Here is a 26981-nt window from a genome sequence, read left to right as displayed (position 1 = left end):
CAAGAAAATTATTTAAAATTTTCATTTCTTTCATGTCGCTGACTGTCTCTAACCCCTTAAGTAATTTTTTTTATTTTTTTTAGAGGAGAAAAATGTAAATATCTTTGGCTCCTAAAAGAGCTTTTAAGTAAGGTAGAGGGCGCATAGGATCAAGGTCAGTTTATCTTTGATGAGCATAAAGAGTGTGAGAGGCAGTTTTCTTTATCTGGTGCAATAGAGGTTCGAGACGTAGCGTACTTTTATAACGTTTATGTGCAAAGAGAGGAAAGATAGGGAGATGAGAGGTATGTGTGTATGCATATCTGTGTGTGAATATATATATAGAGGTCAGAAGGGTGCCAGGCACAGAGACGCTCAATATCTACAGAGACTATCATGCTGATTTTTTGAGAAAAAAGACTTTACTTGCCAACTCAGTTATTTGTCTTTACTTCTTGAAAACCTTTCTATCATTTACGTATAAATTATGTACTTTGACCGATTATTTTGTCTACCAAAATTATTATATTAATTTAAAAAAAAAAAATGCCTGTTTGCGTCTGTAGTCCTTTAAACGATCTTTTTTGTCTGTTTCTTCAAACAAACTTTTCAGTAATGTAACAATAAGAAATAAGACCAAAAATTCAATCCTTTTCACAAGTTTATTGTTTTTGCAATTATTATATTTATTGTTTTTAATCCAGATGTTATATTAATTGATAAATAATCCTCTAAACTTCCTTCCATTATCCTCTAATATAGTTTTTGGAATTACCTCACGTTGCGTTTTGTTATGTAATTACATAACAAAACGCAACGTGAGGTAATTCCAAAAATTGTCCGTATCTCGATGACATCTAGTTTGTATGGCGATTGAAATGGGCCACCGGCAAAAAAGCTTCGTTTCGACCTCGAGTTCATGACATTTGATAATTTTTGTGTATATTAATAGACTTCGTTGCTAATTTGTGAAAGACTTTAAAGTCGAAATAAATGATTTAAAAGAACAAAGGTTCATATATCCGCAGTGCAGACTGCAGTATACTTTGCCTCTCTATATATGTTTCCTTATTCTTTTTAAATTTTCTATATTTATTAACAAAGAAAAATAAGAGAATTAAGAATAACTATCATATTATGATAATTCTGACCCTGAATTAATCCATTAATTCTACAAACTTACAATAGAGGTTTACATATATCTATTTAAATTTTTGTTTTGTATTTTAAAAGTATAAAAAAGTTTATTTTTTAAATGACTATTTAGAAATACAATTTCTATTTTTCTTCATTATCGCTTTGTACCAATATTGAAGATTAAATCATTTCAACTTTGCTTCATAAAGTTTTAGAAACTTGAAGAAGTTGTGAGTCATAAAAAGTTTAATTCCAAACTGCACCATTACCATTCCATAAATGTAAAATGTGCTCCCGAATCATGACAATAAACACTAAAGTGTGTTAATAGCAGCGAATGAATATTCATTTTTACGATCGTGTCTTTTCATCTGTGTCTACACAGATGAAATAAAGTAACACTTTTACGAAAATCTATAGTATAAAGTTTCATTTTTACAATTCCTGAAAAAGTTTACAAAAGAGATGTACTATATTGACTATTCAAAAAGGGAGCCAATTTTTTTTAATTTAAAAAGAATGTGTAAAGTTTAATGCGAAAAATGGATTTCAATTAATGTATTTATCTTTTTTGAAAATAAACTCTGAATCATTTTTAAGTAATTTTTATTACATTTTAAAAACTAGATGGAAATATGCATATTTTTTAATACCGTTGAATAGTAGATGAAAAATTGTCAATATTATATTGCATAAAAGCCGATAGGGTATTGCGTCATGCCACTTTGATCTTTAGGTACATTATCCTAATGGATATTGCAGGAATAATGGTTTTGAATTTTCATTGCGCAAATTTCTTATAAAACGAATTCTATTTCTGTATATTGCGAGCAATGTGTCTACTAACAATAGATTTCCTATAGTCCGCTTTACTGTTTGATATTGTTATGTATTGTAAATTGATCTGGGTATTGGTTAGAAATATTGCAATTAGCTCCAGTCGTCGCTTGATGCATCTAGACTTCCGAATCGTCAAATTAGGTTCTAACTGCAGTTTGCTAACTCATTTCTTTAAAACAATATTGAGGTAATGTTGTCTATAATGCTGTAAGTTTAGATGCTGTGGGGGACAGAATGGAGCCATATTTTAATTTAGAGATCACAAGTGCGAAAGACAAAGATTTTACAGCTGTGTCACGTACTTTTACTTTGAAAAGTTAAAATCTGAATCCACCTTTTCTTGTAACCCAAACAACGTCGATCCAATTTTCTGACACCTGGACAGCAGATACCATATATGGTCATTAACTATTGTCACCCTTCTATAGGGTCACTCACCTGCCTAATACAGGGACCAAGCACATGCGCTTAAATTAATCAATAGATAAAAACTGACCCAGAAGTAATAAAAGTGTGTGGCATTATCATTTTTTCAATTAGGGGCAACCTATCAAAGGTGCCACCCTTGCCGAATTCATCAGTCCAGAAGTCGCCGCCAAAACAACTACATGTCTTCTTCGTGTGAGTCTAGAAATCACCTTCTAATCAGATACTTGCGTTCTTCGTGTCAGTCCAGCAACCGCGACCAAGTTAACTAGTTGTGTATTGTCATCAAGTTTATTCTTCGACTTCAGTACCAAAAATCTCTTCAAGTACCAAGTGCATTCTTCAAGTCTCGTTTTAGTCAAGTTAATTCAAGGAGATAATCTCTACTGCGAGGCACATTTCTATTTTTCTACACTGAAAAAAAAAAAGTATTGAACCAAGAAAATTTTTCTTGGTTGAAGTAAATCGTGGGATTGAATACGGCCAAGACTATTAAAGTATTGATTCAAGAAAACGATTTTCTTGACATAGGATATTTGGGAGAAGAACATATATTCTTGATCCAAGAAAATATGGAATTCGACCAAGAAGTTAGTCTTCTTATACGAAATATAAAATGTATTAAATGAATAAAATATTTTCTTGTTCTAAGAATATATATAGATGATTGAATTATTTTATTCGATTCATTCAATGTTTTGTAACGTTCGTTCAAGTAATTCAAGATTAAATGAAGAAAACATTTATTTTGTGAGAAGAACAGATATTCTTGATCCAAGAAAATATGGAATTCTACCAAGAAATTAAGTAGCATGTAAGAAATGCAGAATATATTAATTCAAAATCATTTATGTATCAAATCAAGAAAGTATGTTCTCTGTCCGAGAAAATATTTTCTTAATTTGAGAAAATTTATAGTTTTCAATCAAAAAAATACTTTCTCAATACAAGTAAATTATTTACTTAAATTACCCCCCCCCCCTTACCCCCATCCCATCTTTTCTAATACTTAGGTCAAACATTTTTATTATTTAATTAATTAACATTTATATTTTTTATTTAAATAATTAAATAATTATTATTTTACATATATATTTACATTTAATTAATACTTAACACAAATACAACAAATATACCTTGAAAGAAAATTTTCCACGGTCGGAGGAATTGAACTCGGGTTGCACGCACCAGAAGCCGTCACGCTACCACTATGCCATCCTAGCCTCAATGGACAGTTTTCAAAAACTGATATTTAAGTTGCATATACATTTGAAGAAAAATATTTTCTTGGATCAAGAACACCGGCATTGTGTTAAGTAAAAAAAAGTTTCAAAGCAAATAAATAAAATGATTCGATTCAAGAAACATGAATTCTCCAGACAATACTTTATTATTTCGCTTAAGAACATATATTCTAGATTCAATACTTTTTGGTACTTTGGAAAAGTAAAATATTTGGTTGAAATAATTACATATTTAGTTCCGCCAAATACTACATTCTTAATTCAAGAATTCTGTTCAATGCTAATAATTACTTGACACAAGAAAATGAATTTCTTTCTTCAAATAAATATGGGATTAATAGAATATAATTTTTAATCGACTTGAAACAAATATTTACTTATATTAAGATCTTACACTTAATTGAATTGAATAAATAAAATATTTCATTCCAGAAAATATAACATTCTCGCAAGAAATTAATGATTTTGAAACATGAGAATATAGAAATGCTTCAAGTAAAAGAAATGCTTAGATTAATTAATATTTCTTTGAAACAAAATAATTTTTAATTGAGTTGAAACAATTATTAACTTGCATTAATCTTCCCATTTTCTTGGCTCAAGACTATGGGTGTTGGATGAAATAAATAGTTGCTTTAAAGGAAATAAAAAAATTATTTGACTCAAGATACCAAATGACTCAAGGTAAATTACTTGACGTGAGAACATGATATTCTTGATTCAATACTTTTTCGAGACTTGGCGCATGTAAAACAGTTCGTTTGAAACAGTAAGATATTTACTTATGTCAAACCCATATTTTCTTATTCCAATAACTTTGATCAATGCTCAAAATTACTTGACACAAGAAAATAAATTTCTTCCAATAAGAAAATATGGGTTTGTTTCAAGTAAATCAGGTCAAGAAAATGCATTTACTTGATTCAATGAACTTTTTTTTTCAGTGTAAGGACTGCATTACATCGACATGAATATCAAATAAATAATTCGGTCACTCCTAGGCTGAGGGGTGTTTCATCTAATTTGCATCGACATCTGGACTCCGAACCTTTCACTTTGGCTGTCTCGAAAACAATTTGAAGGAAATCTACTGCATTCTCTGCTTCCGCTAGACAAAGTCATTTCTTCGACATTACACTGAAGGAGTTTTGTTTCAGTGTCCCTGAAGACATCTGAATCTACTCTTTCTCTCTGATTCTAATTGTTAAAGATTCAAATAAAAACTTATATAATTTTAATTTTAATTTAAGTTCCTTTTTCTTGAAACCTGTCCATTAATATCAGAGCTTTCCGCTCTGTAAATAAATCAGGTTTGAATCACCGATGCCGGCCAATTAAAATAAATATAATTTGGGTTATGTTAAGTTTCGTTCTGAGACATAACGGTTGCTACATTATTAAATTACAAGTCAAGAGTTTTTTATAAGGCTCGAAATTGAAGGATGCCTTTCTCATTCTTCTTTGCAAAAATGTCAATTTGGAAGTACCGAAATCCCAATTTAATAAATGCAACTTAAATTCAAATTCTTTAAGGTGATTTATTAGTCTAATGGAAACTGATCCTCTCTCACGGCTTCTCAATATTATCTCCGACATTCAAGAAAATATAATTGCAACCTATTTTAATAAATGCAAATTAAATTCAACATCTTAATATTTATTGACTCTTATCCTCATACCGAATAAGATGTCTTAGGAATTTCATACTTAAAACGAGGAACTAAAATGTTAAAAAGGTAGGTTACGATTCGACGTAACATGAGCACATAATAATTTATTTGGTAAATTTATTTATTTATCTGGTAATGTCAAAGAATTTTACAGTGACCAATATATCCAAATTTGTGGAAATTTTAATAACGTTAGTATCATTTTATTATTAAGAGAATTATTAAATTTCAAGAAAGCAACATATTTCGCTTTTAGCATGAATAGAAATATTTCTATTTACCCAAAACAAAGAATCACCTACTAATACAGAAATATGGCGGAAGAAAGCAATCACGATTATATTTCAAAAAAAAAAGTTGACTGCCTTAGGGTGTGTCCTAATTACACTGCAGAGCTTAGTTAAAAGAGTAGATACACAGTTCGTATAATTCTAGGAAGGCGACGTCGTCCGTAATTAAGAGGGGTGATCTCTTTTTTTACACTATACTTCTTAGCATAAAAGTGGAAAGTTTCTTTTTCTAAATGTTATTATCTCCCATTCCTCTTAATCCCTCACTCATTTAACCACTATATATAACTAAATAATTATTACACATTTAAATAGGAGTAGAATAATAAAAATACTGCTAAACATAGTTTTTAGTGGAAATTAAAAAGAATGTAGTAAAAAAAGAGGCTTTATGTTGATTATGAGCAAGACATACTTTTAAAAGGATAGAAAAGTAACTTAAGCATAAAGAGTCATTTCTTTAATTGTAGAAAAAAATGTAAAAAGATAGTGGTGTAGGAAGTATCCTTGGCAAACTATTTCCGATGTAGAGGAAGAGAACCAACTTTCATTTCCCATAGGATTTATAAAAAAGTTGAAGAAGTACCGGGAGTTAAAAAGTAGCATCCGTTAGTTTTATATACAGATATGTATTCTAATGTTAAGTCATCGTAACATATTTTCAATAAACAATAATAATATGTATAATTAGTAAAAATAATAATAATAATGAGAATGGCAACAATAACAATTAAAACTAATAACAATGTCAATAATAATAATAACTATAAATAATTAAATAATAAATAATTAAATCAGAAAAAGTTCAATAACTTATTGCTGCAACCCAGTGTGCACGTTCTGCAACTGTTCTGTAACAGTTAATGGAAATAAAGAACATTTACAGAAAGGTTCCGGAATTGTTCCGGAATTGTTCCGGAACGTGCACACTGGGAAGGTTGTTAACCCTTATTATTAATATAAAAGAATAATAATGATTGCCAAATAATGAAGCAACAATTATTATAAGTAATTTTGTTTGTCTTTGGCAATCATGGATTAATATACTATTGACTTGCTTAATTCAAAAGAAAGCAAAGTCAGAAAAAGCGATCCAAAGGGGTACTCCTTCGAAATAAAGAAATAATAAATTATTTCAACATGGGACAACGATCCCTGAGGAATGTCATAGTTGCAGAATTTCCTTCCAACAGAAATATAGTTTCTGGTATAAAAATTGACATCACAGTTCATTCAGGGCAGTATTAATCGGTCATTCATAATAAGAAGACGTGTTCTTAACTGTCCCTTAATTAGTTTCCTACACTAATTAAGACAAGTTTTAACAACTCGGTTAATCGATAGTGGTGAAAAAGAATCAACACATCAAAGGTAGAATTAACGCGAGTAAAATCACGGTCGTAAGAATTGTGTTTAAAATAATCGACATCTCAAGGGATCAAGCGAAGAATTATTGAAAACTACAATCGAGGTGATCAAGACAAAACAATTAAACAAGGCCCATCTTTACGAAGTGGAGGTGGTAGGATAAGTTTAGCGGTAGGCGAAAATATAATTATTGTAATGTTTACGCTTAAATTTTGAAAAGAAAAGGGAAAATAAATTTAAACTTATAAGGGAAATAAATGTTTATTAATTAAAAACATCCCATTCCGCAACCATTTTTAGTTACTCTTTTCTAAATTCTAAATTTTTAGTAAATTAAACGGGGAAAACACGAATCTCGCACTTTAAACAATCAAGGATAAACCCTTGATTGGTTGTTGCGATTCGAAGAGGAAAACGTTAAAGAAACATAAAATAAAAGTAATAATTATTATTTTATTAAATTTTTTTTAAAACAAATGTGCAACACAACCACTTAAGGAGTCATTTGCTAAGAACTACAACCCGCTGTTCCAATGTCCAAGATCACCAGACTCAGATATTAGAAAGTTCGTGCATCATTTCCATCTTTTCAAAATTGCGTTCACTTGAAGTATACAATTTATTCAGATAGAATTATTTCTTATGATTATTTACCAAACCCCGTCCCAATTTTGATTATTATTAATTAAAATTAAATCGGAAAAACGCTTGTAAACGCCCAGAACATTGCGTAGCGTCGGTTCTTCGATCCGAGCCCTCAATTAGTTTAATTGCAATAATTTAGAGCAACGTAAATTAAATTACACTTTTCATTTAATTGCAATTTCTTATCCTACAATTTTGTGACATTATCTCGTTATTCGTTGTAGGTTGCGATTTCAATTTCAGAAGCGCTGCTGAAAACTGACTTGACACTAAAATATAAATAATCGCAACAAAAGTATAAAAAAAAAGAAGTTGACTTTTCTTACCAAAAACAAAGAACGAGTCAAATACTATTTAAAAAAACGAATATTATGGTAGATTAAAACTAAAAAGAAGTTAATAATTACATAGAGTAAACACTGATATGGTTTGAGGTATAAATTATTAACAAGCCAAGCAATTTGAAAGAGGCAGTGTGTATGAACTACTAATTAGCTGTTCCAGGGATGAAGGAGTCTTCAACTCCAATCGATAATGTGTACCTATTGTATTAATGAAGAAAGCTGCGGAAGCTACGGGCCAGACAAAGGCTGTTGATAAGGAAAACAAATCTAGTGGGTGTTGAGATTTTCTCATAGGGTATGAGGTGTTCCAGCAATATGCTCTGAAAGTGGGCAACCTCTCAATGGAATTGACCCTTATGTTTATAAACAGAGCTTTGTAAAAATAACCCCTGGCACTAATGGGACGTGGATGGACTAGATTAAAAGTAATAGTAAATAAGATCGAGTCTCTGAGGTAATCCTCTTTGCGAGGAAATATATTACTTTAGTCGGCTATAACTTCCTCCGTAGAGGATCATCCTCATCTTTAATGGGAAATGTTTAAATTATTGCCAATAGCAAGTGGAATATTTTTATCTGATTATAAAAAAAGGATTTTTATTAAAAATAAAGATATGCGCATTAATGAACGTAAAAAACGAAAGACATAATACCTTTTAATAGTTTATTAATAATAATTGAGGTAACAAGAAACTTTACACAAATAACTGAGCATCAAATTATGTTAAAACTAAATCTGGACGAAAACTGCCATTCGGTGAATTGTCAAACTTCCATTAATCACATCTCTTAGAAACTGTAAAATAAAATTAAAAATGTTATCTTCCTTCTTATGACAATTAATATATATTTACTCTCCTTGGTAAATAATCGTTTCCATTGGAAATATTTATACTAAAACACTAATACAAATATTATCATCAGGAATATTTATATTTTTTTCTATAACAGGGTTGCCACGCAACTTGGAAAACCTATGGAAAAGTCAGGGAATTTAAAAAGAACAAAAATGTGACAACCCTGTATAAAATCATAACTATTACGTACACAGAATTTTGGTTTTTCAACAGAACTATTAAGTAATTCGAATAATTGTTTAGATAAAAAATAAGTGCTACAGAAACTTAAAGAGTAATCATTATCTTTGAAAATTTTGAATTTATTTATCTTTAAATGGAAAAATCACCTACTTAAAAAAGTTGTCAACTATTTTTTAAAAATGGAAAAAAGTTTCAATATAAACTTACGTTTTCCACAACGTTTACTGCAACATTGAGAATTTTTACGACATTTGCCATTTCTCTGAACGCACGCGTAGACTTCTCCTGTGAGAAGTGACATACACAAGAGCACAAAAATTGCTATTATTGAAAGATACATTTTTTGTAAATGTCTTTATGTTAATTATTACATTTTGATCACGTCTTATATATACTCGATCTTGTGTTTTTTCAGTTAAAAAAAGTAGAGGAAAACTCAACTAAAAGGAAAATAAAATTTCCTTCTAGATGTTTATAAAATTTTTTGAAGATTCTAAAAACAATATTATTTGAAGAAATATTTTTTATTATTGATTCTAAATATTTTTTTTTTTATTATTGCGCTTAATTTATTCGTAAAGGAAGCGAATATATATTTAAATAAGTAGAGAGGGATAATCTTTTGCGATTTATGTCGAAGGGAGAAAGAAACAGATATATCTTAGATTTTACGAAGATATTCTTGAGGGCTTTTTCACTTTTAGACGAAGAGAGCGTAAGATTTTTAACACAATATGTTTTTTTGACACTTTTCTTCACATAGAGGTAGACAAAAAATTATAATTTAATCTGTGACAAATTTTAACGAGTGTTCTACTGTCTATTCTCAGGTATAAAATTTAAAAGAAACCTTTAATTTTATTATTTTCAAATAAAAAAGACTATATTCGTAAAACATCATTTTACCAGTTAGAAGCATATAAAATTTCATTGTATACATTCCATTCGAGAAAGTTAATACTGGTTGCAATATGGCTTCAAGTGTCAATTACTATTGCCAGTTATGATACATAAATAGTAAAGTTCTTAAATATATATGATAAATTCTAATTGTCAGTAATTGAGTCATCTTAATACTGATTAATTAGTTTTGTCCTCATTTTCTCGGTTTTTTTTTCATCAAATTTAAATTTATTTGATTACGAACATAATTAAATTCTTTCGACGAGTTTCCTTAATTTTTTTTAAAATAATGTTTTTTTAATAGTTTTAATTAAAAATTTGAAAAATAATTTGATTTATTCAGTTTTATTAAAATGTATTGATACTAAATGAATTTCTGCGAAGGATTTTACTATTTATAAAAGTAATTGAATCCTTCAAAAGAATGTTATTATTTATGAAAAATAATTCAATGTTTGAGTGGAATTTTATGAAAAATTTTGCAAATAATTGAATTGTTTTTTTTTAGAATTTTACGGAAATTTATGAAAATAATTGAATTCTAGAGAAGAATTTTTTTTAAAAATAATATTCAAAAGAATTTAGTAAATCTGAAGAATTTTGTTATTTATGAAAATAATTAAATTCTTGAGAAGAATTTTATTACAGTTTCATGAAATAATTGAATTCTTTTAACGAATTTTCATAAAATTTTTAAAGAATAATTACATTTTTCGAGGAATTTGATTAAAATTGTATTGATAATAATAGAAATTCTACAATGAGTTTTACTATTTATGAAAATAATTGAATATATTGCGAAGAAATTAAAAATAAAATTATAATTACGATTACTAACTTTCCTTGATTATTTTTGAAAAATTGTAATAAAACTCTTTAAAAGAATTTAATTATTTTTAATAGAATGTAAAGAAATTTCAATTATTTCAAAAATTTCTAAATATTTGTTTATAAAAATTCAATTATCTTGAAACAATAGAATTCGAAAATTTCAAAAATTCTATTTTTCAGAATTTTCAAAAAAACTTTGCGAAAATTCAATTTTTTAAAAAAATTTTAAGTGTGTATGTTTTTTTTTAATTATAACCAATAAAAATTTTAATTATTCATCTTCGTACTAAGAAACATGAATACATTAAAATGTGATTCTTTTTAAAATTCAATTATTTATGAATTATTAAATTAAAATACTTTGAAAATTAGGTTTGTTAAAAAGTTTTTAATTAAATTCTTTAATAAATTCAATTATTTTTAGTTGAATTTCACAAAATTTCTATTAATTCGATAATGTTTTTTAATTTATTTATTTATTTGAATCAGTGATTGATTTTTTACTATTAAATTAATTATTATTAGTAATTCAAATTTAGAGAACAGTATAGATATCTATAAAAATTAAAATAAAAAGCGATTTTTTAAAAACAATTTAAGACAATAAATCTTTTTTTAATTTTGTGAAAAATTGGCATAAAATTCCTGGCTTATTCCAATATTAATGGCTGTCCAATATTAATACATTTTTAACAAACAATAAACCAGAGCATTTTTTCCTTATAATTCCGTGAGTAAATCATTAGATACTGTAAATTTGTTTATATTCAACAAAAAAAAAAGGTTTCATTGAAAAAAACGATTTTTTAATTTATTGACACAAGTGAAACAATCTGCAGTAAGAATGCGGATAACTTTCTTAATATCGTCTTCTTTATTTATTTAATATAAAATTATTCTAAATTTAACATTTGAAAATAAACAATTTTATTATGAATTTTAACAATATGACGTTCAATTAGACATAACATAAGGCAAAATTTAAAGTCGCACTTAAAATGAAATTATTTAGAGAAAAAAAATTTTTATTAGACTAAAAGATAATTTATATTTCTAAGAAATTCGAAAATAATGATATTTTATCTGATTTATGGTAAGTTATTAATGTAATTACTTCAATCTTTATGAATATATAATAATCTTACATTATTATGCAGATTGTAATCAAATTTTTCTTTTTACAAGACGTCTCATGTTATATACAAAAAGAAAAAGTAACGAATCTAATTTTAACCTTAATGTTTATGTGACATTTAATTATCTGATGATTTATAAAAGTTTATTATAGAAATAAAATTGAAATGTTGAGAAATCTAAATAGATGAGGGAAGTTGAAAAATATGTAAATTTTAATAATTTAACGAAAAGAGTGTTCAAAAATTCTGTAATAATAATTAATTTTAGAATTTCAGTTAATTAATTTTAGAATAAAAGAAAAGTTCTTATTAGCTTTCTCAATTAAAAAAAAAGAGAATAATAAGAAAAGTAGATGCTGCTAACTGTGTTTTAACAATTGTCGATACAATCTACAGGAATTAAGTTGGCAAGTAGCCACAGTTAAGGTCACGTTTTTAAAGGTGTATTGTTATAAAAATAATGTGATCACAAAAACTGTTGGTTCGTAATTTCTTGTGGCTTTTTTCACAAGATATATATATACTGTATGATGGTCAATGTCTGCAAAAGATGGGTGCCAAATGAAATGGAGAAGCAATTAGTTACATTTGTTCTGACTTGATAACATCCCAATAGAAGTGAAGTAAATTAATAAAGGTTTCTTATTTTTTTAATAATTATTAATTTTGTAATAATAACATTAAATGTAATCAATTACTAGTTTAACATTTTTTAATTTAAAAAAAAATTTCTAGTTATTTAATTCTTCGCCAACTTTTTTTTGTGACTATTTTATATAAAATTAACAATTTTAAAAATAATTGAATTTAAAAATTTATAATTCAAAATTTGTTTATAAAATCAAAATATGGATTGCAATTTAATTTTATTATTATAAATTATTTGATGAATAATTTTACTTAAATATTTCAAAATTAATTCAATTTTAAAAGAGTTGTATTTACAATTTTCATAAATAGATTAACTTCAAAAGGTTTTAAAATTTGAAATTTTATAAAATTTCAATTTTCAATTAATTTAATTAGAAATTTTATAAAACTTAGATTTTTGCAAAATGTTAATAATTCAAATTCTTCATGAAATTTATAGAATTTGTCAATATTTACTTAATTAATTATTAAAAATTATAAATTTATAGAAAAATTTTAGTTAAAAATATTTTTAAAAATTGAATTTTTGAGAAATTACAAATACTTGCAGAAATTCAATTATTTTGCTAAATAATCAATTTGTTTCAGGAATTAAATTATTTTCATAAATAATAAAGCGCATCGCAGAATTTAAATTATTTTTAGTACAATTATTTCAATTAAATTTCTCGTAAAATGTAATTATTCTTAAAAATTTTATTAAAATTCGTCAAAAGAATTTAATTATTTAAAAATTTGTCAATAAAATTATTTAAATAAGAAATAAAATTTAAAAAACATTCAATTATTCTATAAATTGTTTACTTTAGTATTGAAATAATTGAATAATTTTGAAAAGTTTTTCAATTAAGATATTTGAAAAATTGAATTTTCTTTACTTTTAACTGGCAATTCTGAAAAATTAATTTTTCTAAAAAAGTTTAATTAATTTATTTTTTTAAATAAGTAATTTGAAGTTTTTATTTTCTAATGAATATTTAATTGAAGAATTTTCAAATAATCGAAATTTCATAAAATTGAGTTTTAAACAAAATGTATTTGAAAATTCTCAAAGAACTTTTTCAAAAATTATTAAAAAATAGTTGATTTATAGAGAAGAATTTTAGTTAAAAATTTTTGAAAATAATAATTGAATTAAAATTATGACAATAACTTTGAAGAAAAAACAGTATGAATATTCTGAATATAAAATAATCATAATACTTATATAAGTTGTTTAATTTCAAAAAGGTTTGAATTTGAAATTTTTGAAAATCTTAATTCCTGCGTGAAAAAATAATAATAATGAAATATTTATTAAAAAAAGAAATTATTGATATTTTCGAATAATTTTACAATTAAAGAAATTCGTAAATAAATGTAAGAGAACATTTTTTTGAGTAAAATATTTTCCTTTATTTTCTAAAAATTTTAAAATTTTCAATTTCGTTTTCAATTAAAATTTGCATTTTGACAAAGAGAATTTATAAACATTTGTTTTTCATTATTTTTAAAAAACTTTGAATTTTATTAAAGCAATTGTAATTAAGAAATAGAAATGATGCAATTTATTTCCTTTTGAAAATTGAAAATTTTCTACAAAAATATTAAGAAACCCCGAAAACTGACAAAGTAACATCTTTTAGACCAATTGGATCAATTTTTCATAAATTCGTCCGCCATATTGGATCCGCCATTTTGAATTTTAAAAAACTATGTTCAGATAAGTAATCATCGACTCCAAAAAAACCCTGGAATGAAATATATTAACAAATTTCAAATACATCCAAGGGTTTTGGCCGCAGATTTGACCCTGGAACTGGGGCTTGGAAACAAAAACTTAAGAGAATGCAACATTCTAGTTTGTTAAATTACAAAACCATTCTAAACTTTCGAGCGCAACTGTCGGGTAAATTCTCAAGTTCTCTTCTAGGGGATATGTTCTGTTTTGGTCAGACATTCAAATAGAGACGACTATAAAAAGCAAAGCTTGTTTATGCAGTAGACGTGCACCAGATTTAGTCAGACAAGGATTTCTATAGCATAATTATTTTTGTAAAGTCGTAATGTTATATACTCCACTATATTATATTTCTAAACTACTACGTATTTGAATTGTAAATTTGAATAATTAAACTCAATTCCATGAAATTAAATATATACTCATATAATTTAATTAAAAAATTATCTTCACTTTAATTGTTTCTATAAATTCTCGTTAAAATTTATATATTTCAATATCTGCTAATGATTATCACTTGCGATCCAATTAAAAATATAAATGTCAAACACAAATTAAATTGAAAATAATTATTTTCGAATAAATTGCAATTATGCTTTAAATTAAATTTTATTCATACAATTTTCTACATTTGCAAAATTAACGAGTAGCAGTGCATTAATAAATTAACAAAGAAATGTTTGCTCGAGACTTTCACACTCATGGAAAAGAGGGTGGTAAATATAATTGTGTATGAAAAGTTAAATTTCCCACAGAGAATGGGAAAAAAATCAAAGGAGTTGCAATGCAAATATTTGACTGTAACTTATGTCGATTGTACTTTTTTCTTTTCGTTTTACAAGTAATTTCTTTTTAATTTTATTTGTTATTGAGAAGAGATTTTTTTTATTTACAAACACTGGTTAGTAACAGGGTTGACACAAGTCAGGGAATTCAGGGAAAAATCAGGGAAATTAGAATTGGTCAGGGAAGTCAGGAAAAAGTCAGGGATTTTTATTAAAAGTTCTGGAAAAAATTAAATTTTTAGAATTTATAAGAAAATGCTGAATTTTTGTGTTTTTTTGTTTGTTTGTCTCGTAAACTATGAAGTTGACAAGAATTCTAATACAAACCCTTCAATTTTTTCTGTTTCTGACAATAATTTCTTTTTAAATAAATTAATTCTTGAAGAACAATCATAAAATTATTACTTATAAATTATTTAATGAATAATTTTAATTAAAAAATTCAAAATTAATTGAATTTCAAAAGAGTTGAGTTTACAATCTTTATAAATAGATGAACTTCAAAGGTTTTAATTTGAAATTTTAGAAAATATCAAATTTTAATGAACTTAAATTGAAAATTTAAGAACAACTGATTTTGGAAATTCAATTATTTTCAAAAGTAATAAACTTCTCGCACCAATTCAATAATTTTTAATTTTTTAATGAAGTTTCGCCATAGAATTCAAATATATTTAGAAAATTAAAAAAAAAATAGTTCTGAGAAATTCAATTATTTCGAAAAATTTAAATAAAATTCTTTTAAAAATTCTATTATTTAAAAAAATGTTGACAAAATTCTTTATAATATTTAGTTAATAAACTTGAAATTTTAATAAAATTTTCCTATACAATCCAATTATTTTCAATACAATTCTTTTTAAGAATTCAATTATTTTCACAAATAATATATTTTTTTATGGGAATTCGAATATAAAAAAAAAAATTTGAAAAAAAATTCTTCACTAGAAATCAATTCTTTTTATAAATAATAAAATATTTTCTTAAAAATTCAATTATTTAAAACAATTTTGATAAAATGCTTTAGAAATTTGAAAAATTATAATAAAATTGGTCGTAGAATAAAATTATTTTCGTAAAATATAATATATTCTTCCTAGGAATACAATTACTGGCAAAAATGTTTGTAGAAATCTTCGAAAGAATTCAATTATTTTCGTTACCAATAAAATTCTTCAAGGCAATTCAATTATTTAAAAAAATTTGTATAAAACTTTTGACAAAAAATTAATTAATTTCATAAATAGTAATATTTTTCTTCGGAATTTAATTCTTTTCGCAAATAAAATTCTTCACAGGATTTTAATTCTTTAAAAAAATTTTATAATAAAATTCGTTGCAAGAATTCAATCATACTTTCATAAATAACAAAACTTATCGCAGAATTTCAATTATTTTTTTGTACAATTTTAAATAAAATAATAGAAAATTGCATTTATTCTTAAAATATTTTTTAAAATTCGCCGAAAGAATTCAATTATTATAAAATTTTTTTATAAAATTCTTTATAAAAATTCAATTTTAAGAAATATTCAATTATTAATTAAATTATTTATTTTTGTATTTAAATAATTGAATTCTGGAAAAAGTTTCTAATAAAAATTGATTAAAAAATGAATTTCACTACAAAGTTTTAAATTATAATAAAATTGATCATAGAATAAAATTATTTTTGTACAATATAACGTTCCTCCTAAGAATATAATTATTGTCTAAAATGTTTTTAAAAATTTTAGAAACAATTCAATTATTTTTGTAAAAAATAAAATTTTTCAAAGTAATTCAATTATTTAAATAATTTTAATGAACTTCTTTACAAGAATTTATTTCTTATCAAAAATAAACATTTGCACAGAAATTCAATTATTTAAAAAATATAATGTAATAAAATTCTTCGTCAGATTTGAATTATTTTCAATTATTTAAAAAACAATTTAATAAAGTTCTTCGTCAGATTTCAATTATTTTAGATTTTTTAATGAAATACCTATTTCTCGATAGAATTTAATTATTTTCAAAATTTTTTTTTAAATTCTGAGAACTTCAATTATTTAAAAAAAAAAATTGAATAAAATTCTTCACAAGAAATTAATTATTTTCACGAATAATAATATTTTTCTCCGGAGTTCAATTATTTTCACAAATAAAATTTTTCACAGAAATTCAATTGTTTAAAAAAATTTTTAATAAAATTCGTTGCAAGAATTCAATTGTTTTCATAAATATAACAAAACTTATTGCAGAATTTTCAATTATTTTTTATACAATTTTAAAATATGATGATAGAAAATTGCATTTATTCTTAATTTTTTTTTTTTTTGAAAATTCACCGAAAGAATTCAATTATTTTTAAAAATTTTGATAAAATTCTTCGCTAGAAATTTAATTTTAAGAAATATTTAATTATTGAATAAATTATTTATTTTCGTATGTTAATAATTTAATTCTCTAAAAATTTTCTAATAAAAATTTATTAAAAAATTAATTTCAGGTAAAATTTTACATAATAATTGAATATTAGAAGAGTTATTGTGTGAATTGTTAGAAATAATTGAATTTTGAAAAGAGTTTAAATTAGAATCTTTGAAAATTTGAATTTATAGTTACAATATTTTTGGAGATAAATGGAGATAAATGGGGAGAAGACCTTAATGAGGCCGAAGTCAGTATGGGCAAAAGGAACTGAAAACGGAAACCTTGGCACTGACGGATACGTAGGTAACATAAGATAAGAATTATACCATTGGGTGAAATTGATCATAAAAAGTAGATTAAGAAATTTGATATATTTGGAGTATCGAACCCTATCACATACAAAGGGAGTAAATTGTGTACAAATATATACCCATAAATAAATTATAAATACCTTTTCGTGTAAACACAATGTAAACCTTTGTCAACAACTACCAAATAGCGTCATTGAGCTAGGAAAATATTTTTAAAAAATTATCCACAATTTAATGAATAATTTTCATAACAGCATAAAATTAAATTCCAACTCTCCTAATCGTAAAAGAAAACTTTGAATTTTGACTGCTTTTTGCAGAAGTCAAAAATTTGATTGACTTAAACGTAAAAACGTTTCTCATCCGCATTTCATGACCTTGTACATAAATCAACTTTTATATCAAAAAACACATGAAAAATGTAATAACTCTCCACAAATAAAATTTTTTATTTTTTCTCCCAAAATACTGGAAACAATTTGAAATATTCTAAACTATTCAAAAAAAAAAATTCTTTTCCAATAAATGTGCTTTTTGCAAAACATGTTCAACCATTTCTGAAAAATTTGACCAAAAAAGAAAGGAAAAAAAACTAATAACGAAATATAGACAGATGAAAGAGAGTAAAAGGCAATGAAAATTACTTCCTTTTGAACGTGTTTAATTAAAACCGAAATAGTTTTTATTTTTCAAAAAGCGTCAGAGTGTCTGCAAAAAATTTTTTCTGTTGGCAAGTGAACACACGTCAAACATTGATTATACGCCCACTGAAGCTTTTATAGAGGAAAAAATACATTGAGGCATTAAAAATGGTTCGAATAAAAAAATATAATAACATAAATATTATTATATCGCGGTGTGAAAAGATTAAAACAATAATAAACGAAAAAGTTAAAAAGAATTAAATCTTTTTTATTGATAAACTTTTATTTTATTTATCCTAAATTATGTGTGAAAAATTTTTGTCTTTATTTTAGACTTTTTTAAATTAATTTTTTGTTTTGCAAAAATTCTCCATTTTCTTTCATGAATTTTACATTGTGCAAAAAAGTTTTCAGAGAATAAATTTTCCAAGTCGTCTACTGCATAAAAATTCTTTTGTGATAAATTTTCGTGCTAAAGAGGTTTTTAAAATGGAATTCTTATTACTTTTATGGCGCGATGATCTTTTGTTTAGTTTTTAAATACCTTCATTCAACAGTTTTAATTATTTTCTTTATAATGTCTTGAAAATTGATTTCAGTTTTACGATTTTTTAAATTAAAATCAAAATTAAACATTTCTAAATAAAAAATAGTGACTAAATGATTGAAAATACGAATTAATTTGAGTTTAATGTTTTTTTTTATTAATAATATTAATTAATAATGTCTGATTAAATTATTTATTGAAATATTAAAATGTGATAAATCAAACGCGATGAATTTGAGTAAAATAATATAATGGATTTATAAAGTCCCCTACAAAGCTCGTACATCAATTTATGTCAGCTGGTCTCATGAGATTATGTTTACGTGAATCGTAGTATGGATTAAAATTTACGAGGCAAATTTTAATACTCTTTTTGGAACAGTAAAACTTTTTTGTCAATAATCTTGCGTGACAACTTACTTCTTTTGTCAAACGCGATATTAACTGTCAGTTAAAAAAAAATACAAGTTCCATTTCTACTATGAAAATTAATTAAAATGATGATTAATGTTCAAAAAACTAAATATACTAATTTTTTAAAAAAGTTAAATTATTATTAAAAAATATTCAAAATTCAATTATTTTCAATATCTAGTATTTTCATGAAATTTCGCCGAAGAATTCAATTAATTTAAAATAACGTAGAGTGTTTTCAGGACTTTAATTAATTTAAAATAAAATTTTCGTAATAATTATTATATTTCGAAAAAATTAATTATTTAAATCAATGTTTATGAAGAATTCAATTATTTTCTAAAATAACATAATTTTTCACAGAAATTCAATTATTTTTAAAGATTTAAATAAAATTTTTGGCAATAATTCAATTATTTCCATACATAATAAAATTCTTTTCAGAAATTTAATTATTTTTGAAAATTTTAATAAAATTCTTTGCAACTATTCAATTATTTACAAAAATATTGGAATTTTTCACAGTAATTCAATTATTTTAATAAAATTGTGAAACAAAAAAATCAATAATTTTAAATACAATTTTAATTAAATTTTTTTAAAACAATATAATTATTCTTTTAGATTTTAATAAAATTCTTCACAATAATTCAATTATTAAAGATAAATAATAATATTATTTACGAAAATTAAAATATTTTGAGGCACTTTAATAAAATTCTTTGCAAAATTCAATTATTTTCATAAATAATAATATTCATCACAAAAATGCAATTATTTTTAAAAGTAATAAATTAACTCATGGAAATTTAATTATTTAAAAAAATTCTAATAAAATCATTCGCAAGAATTCAATTATTTTCGTAAATAATAAAATGCTTTACCTACAGAAATTCAATTATTTAAAAAAAAAATTAATAAAATTGATAAAAAGAAATCAATTATTTTACATACAATTTTAATTAAATTTTTTTTAAATAATTCAATTATTATTACTCTTATTAATTATTTTTCCCAAGAATTCAATTTTACATAAATAATTCTGCAAAAGAATTCAATTATGTTAATAAATAACAAAATTAATCCTGAAAATTCAATTATTTTGAAGCATTTTAAACAAATGCTTTGCAAAATTTAATTATTTTCATAAATAACAATATTCATCACAAGTATTCAATTATTTTTAAAAGTAATAAATTAATTAATGGAAATTCAATTATTTAAAAAAATTCTAATATAATCGTTCGCAAGAATTAAATTATTTTCGTAAATAACAAAATGTTTTTTAGGAATTCAATTATTTAAAAAACAATTAATAAAATATCACACAGACATTTATTTATTGTCAATAATTTTAATAGATTTTTTTGTAAAATTTAATTATTTTTAAAAACTTTTTGCAATTCAATGATTTTCAATATCTACTATTTTCATAAAATTTCCAAACATAATTTTTTTGCCTAGTATAAATTTGTTTCAATTTGAGAGGAATAATTACAATCAAAGAAGAAAAATTAAAATTCATCTTTTAGTTATAAAAACTTTTAAATATAAACATTTCTCTTTTTTGTAGATGAATAGAGTAACTGTTCCAGTCATTGGCACTTTATAAGTTGGCACCTTCTTTTTTTTCTTTAAATAACAAAAAATACTAAAGTATATACTTGATTTTTGTAAAAAAAAATGCCCCAAATTTTAATAATCATATGCAAAACATACTAATTTTTTTCATCATCTTAATATTTTATCGACCGAGTGATAGCATCATTATTATATTATATACTAATTTTTTAAAAATTAGTTTAAAATAAAGTATATAAATAAGTAAAAAAAAATAAATAATAAAAATAATAAAAAAAAATAAATAAATAAATAAAATAAATAAAAAATGAATTAATTTAGAATAAATAAATAATAAAATAAATAAATAATAAATAATAATATTTTTATATAAATAAGTATATAAATAACTATAGTTATTTCTTTTTATTCGAAGGGTGCCAACCACTGGAACGCAGTGCTAACGTCAGGAGCAGTTAGTTACCCTTTCGTAATATTGAAAGTAAAATGTAAAATAATTGTTAAGCGGAATTTCCTTCTCACTTTGAGATTTTATTTTTTTCGTTGCAAAAAAAAAAAATATTTTAAATGTTCAGAGTCAACTGGCATGTTTTTCGTCGTTGATCAGAATTGGCATAATCTCCCCCCCCCCAAGCATCCCGGTTAATTTTTCAATAAATTCATGATGGTTTTAAACAAAAAGAATATTTAAAATATGATTTTTAAATGGATGCTATAATAAATGATTGGCAGTATTATGATTGACTGGCAACCAGTAAATTTTTAAAAGAAGAAAGTAAAGAGGATTATATTTTTTTTTACCTAATTTGACGCCGGTATCTGGGGGGCCCGGGGCCCCTAGGGCTGGCTGACTGAAGAAGCAGCATAATGTTAGGAGAGCGCAGAGCACCCAAAGAAGAAGATTGTTAGCGATGTAAGTGCCCCTTGATGATTTTCGTTGCATCTCTTTCCTTCCCGACCCCTCCCGGTCAGGCACCAACTCTTAGGGCGCCTCTTTTCTCTCCCTATCACATTTCTCCCCGTCACTTTTCTTGCAATCGATGACGCGGCACGTACCGCATTATTATCGCACCTGCAGGAAAAACGGTGGCGAATGCCGCACCGATACCTGCCCTATATGACTCAATGGATGATGATGATGATAATGAGAGGTAGTGATTGTTGTTGTTATTGTTGCAGTGCGGTGGTGGACGGGAGGTAATAATGTCTCGACGTCGTCGACCTGACGACGTGAATTGCGGGTACCACGGGATCGACGACACCAACGAAAAACACAAATCCCACTGCTGTCACGCACACAGCCAAGGACCGACTCGTATGCGCTGGCTGCCGGCACTTTTAGGCGCATAAGGTCCAGGCACGAAGAGCACTACGACGCACAACCCCCCTGATTGTGGGTTACCGACGTCGCGACTCCAAAGCGCCGGCGCTCTTCGTTGTACGACCCCTCTTTCGCACGTCGACCTCCCCGACCCAGGCTCGACTTCCCTCTGAGTCATTCTCCGTACAAAACCACCCCAATGCTAAAACTACCGATCTATATACATTCTTTGCCTTAAGGAATACCAAATGATTTTTCCTGGTTAAAAAATTTTTTCCTCCCCGCTTCTGAACCAACACGTCCCTCAAAGCTAAAACAAGATCGTTTAAAATGTCGCTGAACATTTAAAAACATCATCACAAAAGTCATGTTCATTATCTATGTTCCCAACAATCGATTTACGTCTCTAGAGACCAGTTATTCTAATTCTCATTTTGTTAATCCTTATATATGAAAAGAGTATAGATATGCAAATTGGGTAAAGGAAGATGTTACAATCAGCTTCGTAATTTTGAAAATTTGTTTCTTTCTAAAAAAATATGTCCCAGTAACAAAATTCTCTCTTTGAAACTCAAGACATTAGCGATGAATCATTGTCGATGACAGTGTACGAATGTACGCAAATTATTTAATAAATTGGTTAATTACGCGCAATTTTACTTGTCTCAAAATTAATGCCTCTGAGAATAATTTTGTAGCTGCAGAGTGTGGAATGTTTTCCAAATAAATCATCTGTTTATTGATCCTCATAGTTTGACAAAATACAATCTAATTATCTTACTCTTCATAAAACTGAAACTATGAGACTCAATATATAAATATGCACACTAACATAAACATAAATACAAATTTACTGTAACATAAGATTTTTATAATTAAAACTCAAAAACCAATTCAAGACTAACTTTGACGAGTATAGAAATAAAAAAAATCAAATTAAACAAAGAGAATTTTGCCTACTTCTCAATGGTCACTCAACTTCGCAATTTCACACTTGGTGTCATTAACTTTTGTGGCAATCGAATTTCACAATATCCATGAAAGAATTTATGAGTGGTGAATCCAAGTTTAATGAACTAAGATCACACCACGGGTAAAATGCAAAGTATGTAAAAAGCACGGGTCGACGACCAGGTGTTTCAAAGAAAACGATTTCCCCACTTTCGATCTTCGGTGCACGAAATAGATCGAAAAGTGAAAATCGGGCAGTTGGTCTTTGACTTTTCTAAAGGAAAGTTGTGAGTGTTTTCTTGAGTTGGAGATCTGAAATAAATAGGTCGCTTTGGGTTGATTTGATAAGTTAAAAGAAATGGATAAAAGTTCTTAGGCGTAAAAGTTAATTAATAAAAGTGTGGAATTATTAAACGTGAAGTAGAGTTCATTGAGAGGAGTGATTTAGGATACAGAAAGATCACTAAGAATATTTTTAGCGTAAGAAGAAACACAAAAAGTATACAATTACAAAGACAAAGAAGGAAATCAAAGTAAGTTGAATTGGTTTTATTAATACACATGACACATCTCATATTTAAGCTTACACCGGTGTGCCCGAATTGCGTGCGAAAATCCAGGTATGATCCATTTTTGATCGAATTGCGTCCCAGGGGCTACGGGGGGTCGATCGAATGGCGTCCCAAGGGCTGGTAGGTAAACGTTGAATTGCGTCCCAATGATTTCAGGTATAAGTGGAATTGCGTCCCAGGAAAAACCAAAAATTACCCCCCCCCCACATTTTCCTTCGCACTCTATTCAGGCTTAGGACTGGCAGCATTGCTGACGTGTTTAAAAATGTGAGTTGGCATTAACTTTTATATGAGAAATTAATAAATGAATAAAAGCAACAAAGTGTCTTGTCAGTTAAGTTAGAAAAGATAAGCAGCAAAAAGTGCCTTGTCGGTTAAGTTAGAAAAGAAAAGCAGCAAAAAGTGCCTTGTCGGTTAAGTAAGGAATAGATACAATGAGGTACAAAGTACAAACAATGATAACACTTATTTACTGATGGGCAAAAATTTCTTAGATACTTGTTCAACATAATCTAATGGCGTAATTAAATTATTATGCAAAATGCTTAGATTTCGGAAAGAGGAAAATATGGGGGGATCTACTTGTCAGTGGTTCTCAGCTCATAGGCAAATCTCGACCGGCACGCAATTCGATCGACCCCCCGTAGCCCCTGGGACGCAATTCCACTTATACCTGAAATCATTGGGACGCAATTCAACATTTACCTACCAGCCCTTGGGACGCAATTTGACCGTCCGCACGCAATTCGGGTTCAGCCGCTTACACATATAACACTTTTGAAACAAGGTCTAATTGTTTAATGGGAGAAAATTATATTTAATAAAATTTGTAAGAGGCAACTTCAAGTTGACACAAGGATTATAATCATTGTATTGTTTTGAAATAATATAATATATAAACTTATTTTGTTAAAGATTAACTATCAATTCGTAAATTTATTTGAACCTCATTATTTCCTAAAAAGGATAAGAGCAAACTACTTCAAAGATAGGGATTCTCACACCACAGTTTGAAATAACAACCTGTTAAGAGGGGGATCCTTTACCAACTCGGGTTTAAGGGTTTCAGATTTTTATCCGTGTAAAATTCCTTTAAATTCATTTATTGTAAACAATTAAATTTGGGCATTACAAGGCCTTTTACGGTTAAAGATGTTCGTTATTAACGTTTTATTTCAATGCATTCCTACAAGTTTTGACTTTGATTAAGTCCTCATTTGACAATTTTTAGAATAATTTTTTATCTGAAACGAACATAAGCATCTATTAAATAAAATTCAAGAAATTCTAACTAAATTTAATAATACTAATAAAAACTTAAAATTCACTTTAGCATCTTGGAAAAATAATACAATTAATTTTTTAGATTTATCACTTATAGTTGAAAATAATAGCTTAAAGACAAACTGGTACCGAAAAAGTACTTGGTCTGGACGTTATACTAAATTTTGCCTTACAGCATCCCTTATCACAAAAATGGAGTTTTTTGCTCTCTAGTGAACAGTAGTAGCTTGTAAGTGACCTAATGTGTTTCAGTGAAGTTTCAATCGTGGAAAACATTTGATTGTTTTTTATTAAAGGGATTTTTTAGGGGAACTTTATTGAGTTTACTAAGTAATAAATATGTTTATATTGTATTTACAGTAAGATTTATGAGACAAAAACCAAATTCACAAACATTATAAGTGGACTTGACTCATACAAGTATTTTGCGTGGCACACTCTCTTAATCTGAATCAGTAGAATTCACTGGGATCCAGTTATAATTATATCATTTTAACTGGTTTTCCAGTGAATTTTAACTGATTACCAGTAAAAGTGGTATATACTTGTAACTGCATCCCAGGGAATTCCACTGATTCAAATTAAGAGAGCAAGCTTAGTTTTGCTTATGGGAATGTTTAATATTCCATGGAATTGTGATTTTTGCAATATACTATATGTGATGCAGGTGTTCACAAAGCTCCAGGAAGTGATTCAATTCTTGGGATGATCTAAGAATCAAGCTTAGAGGTGGAGGTGATCTTTAATCTTTTTGTCTCTCACTACTATAAAACCCCATGTATATCCATTGTCAGTCGTCAGTTTACTGACAAAGTCAATAATGGTTTCCAAATGCACGAGTTTTTGGAGGTTTTTGATCAAAAATCCACTTTTCTTCCTGGCCCCACCTTCTACTTCAGACTTATTTGACAAAAATATTTTTTTCTTTTCTGATATTACTTATAAAGACATTTTAGATAGTTTAGATCAAGTCAAAACAAATGACATGGGACCTGACTCTATTTCTATTACAATGATTAATATCGCCCTTCCTATTATACTTCATTACACTTCATTCGACCTATTCCCAAGATGAAGACTCTTAGTGATTTCAGACCGATATCTATTATTTGTGCCCTGTCGAAGCCGCTGGAGAAGATAGTTTGTAAACAATTAACGGCCTATTTATCTGAAAACCCAACTTTTGGAACTCTTGCAATCTGGCTTTTGTGCTAAACATAGCACATTTACAGTAACCTTAAAGGTAACCCCTGATATAAAAATTGCTATGGATCAAGAATTTATTACGGTTGCTGTGTTTTTTGATTTTTCAAAAGCCTTTTCCTCGCTGGATCACGACTTACTAATACATAAACTAGAGTCCTTTAATATATCAAATTCCGTGCGTGAATGGTTCGGGTCTTATATGGATTCACGTTTTTAGAAAATTAGTGAAAGGAGTGTTAATTTTTCAAATTGGAAGGGTAGACATACTTAAATGTGGTGTTCCTCAAGGGGCAGCCCTTTCTTCTCTTCTTTTCAGTTTATTCGTTTCTGATCTTGTTGATAACATTAAATATTGTAAATTCCATAAATACGCTAATGACTTTAAAATAAATTTGTCTGGTCCTTTGTCTACTGTTTCTGAAATGCTCCGGAAAGTACAATTTGATATTGACTATGTTGTTGAGTGGGGAAGAAATAATGCACTAACACTGAATTCGGGTAAGATCCATGACATAGTATTTGCATCATCGACTGCTTCTGTTTTGGAATCTTTAATATCCCTTCCTCCTCTTTTTGACAAAAGGGACAGTGTTCATTCAAAAGTTGATCTGCTGACATGAAGGAAAATTTCTGTTCTTGATCGTGGAGTGCTAACAGAAGGAGAATAATAATTTGGTATGTTAATTTCTGCTGCTTGTAATTATGATTGCTCTGAAGAGCTGGGCT

General features: G+C 26.6%; 1 protein-coding gene and 1 long non-coding RNA gene across 9 annotated transcripts in view; both read right to left on the bottom strand.

The window, feature by feature from the left end:
- The window catches only part of LOC122505785, a 48590-nt gene extending 26708 nt beyond the window's left edge, over positions 1-21882 (bottom strand). For all 8 annotated transcript variants that reach the window (XM_043617608.1, XM_043617610.1, XM_043617609.1 and 5 more), the window contains exon 1: positions 21723-21882. In XM_043617608.1, coding sequence (XP_043473543.1) covers positions 21723-21864 — 142 coding nt within the window. In that variant the 5' untranslated portion in view covers positions 21865-21882. The remainder of the gene's footprint in view (positions 1-21722) is intronic.
- On the bottom strand, positions 8594-9478 carry LOC122505786. The gene is made up of 2 exons (XR_006301945.1): positions 9191-9478; positions 8594-8739 (listed from the first exon to the last, which is right to left on the bottom strand). It is a non-coding gene; the product is annotated as an uncharacterized LOC122505786 (long non-coding RNA).
- Positions 21883-26981: the final 5099 nt, after the last annotated feature.

Source organism: Leptopilina heterotoma, unplaced genomic scaffold (assembly GCF_015476425.1).
Source record: "Leptopilina heterotoma isolate Lh14 unplaced genomic scaffold, ASM1547642v1 Lhet_369, whole genome shotgun sequence".
Lineage (NCBI taxonomy): Eukaryota > Metazoa > Arthropoda > Insecta > Hymenoptera > Figitidae > Leptopilina > Leptopilina heterotoma.
This window is presented reverse-complemented; position numbering and strand designations above follow the sequence as displayed.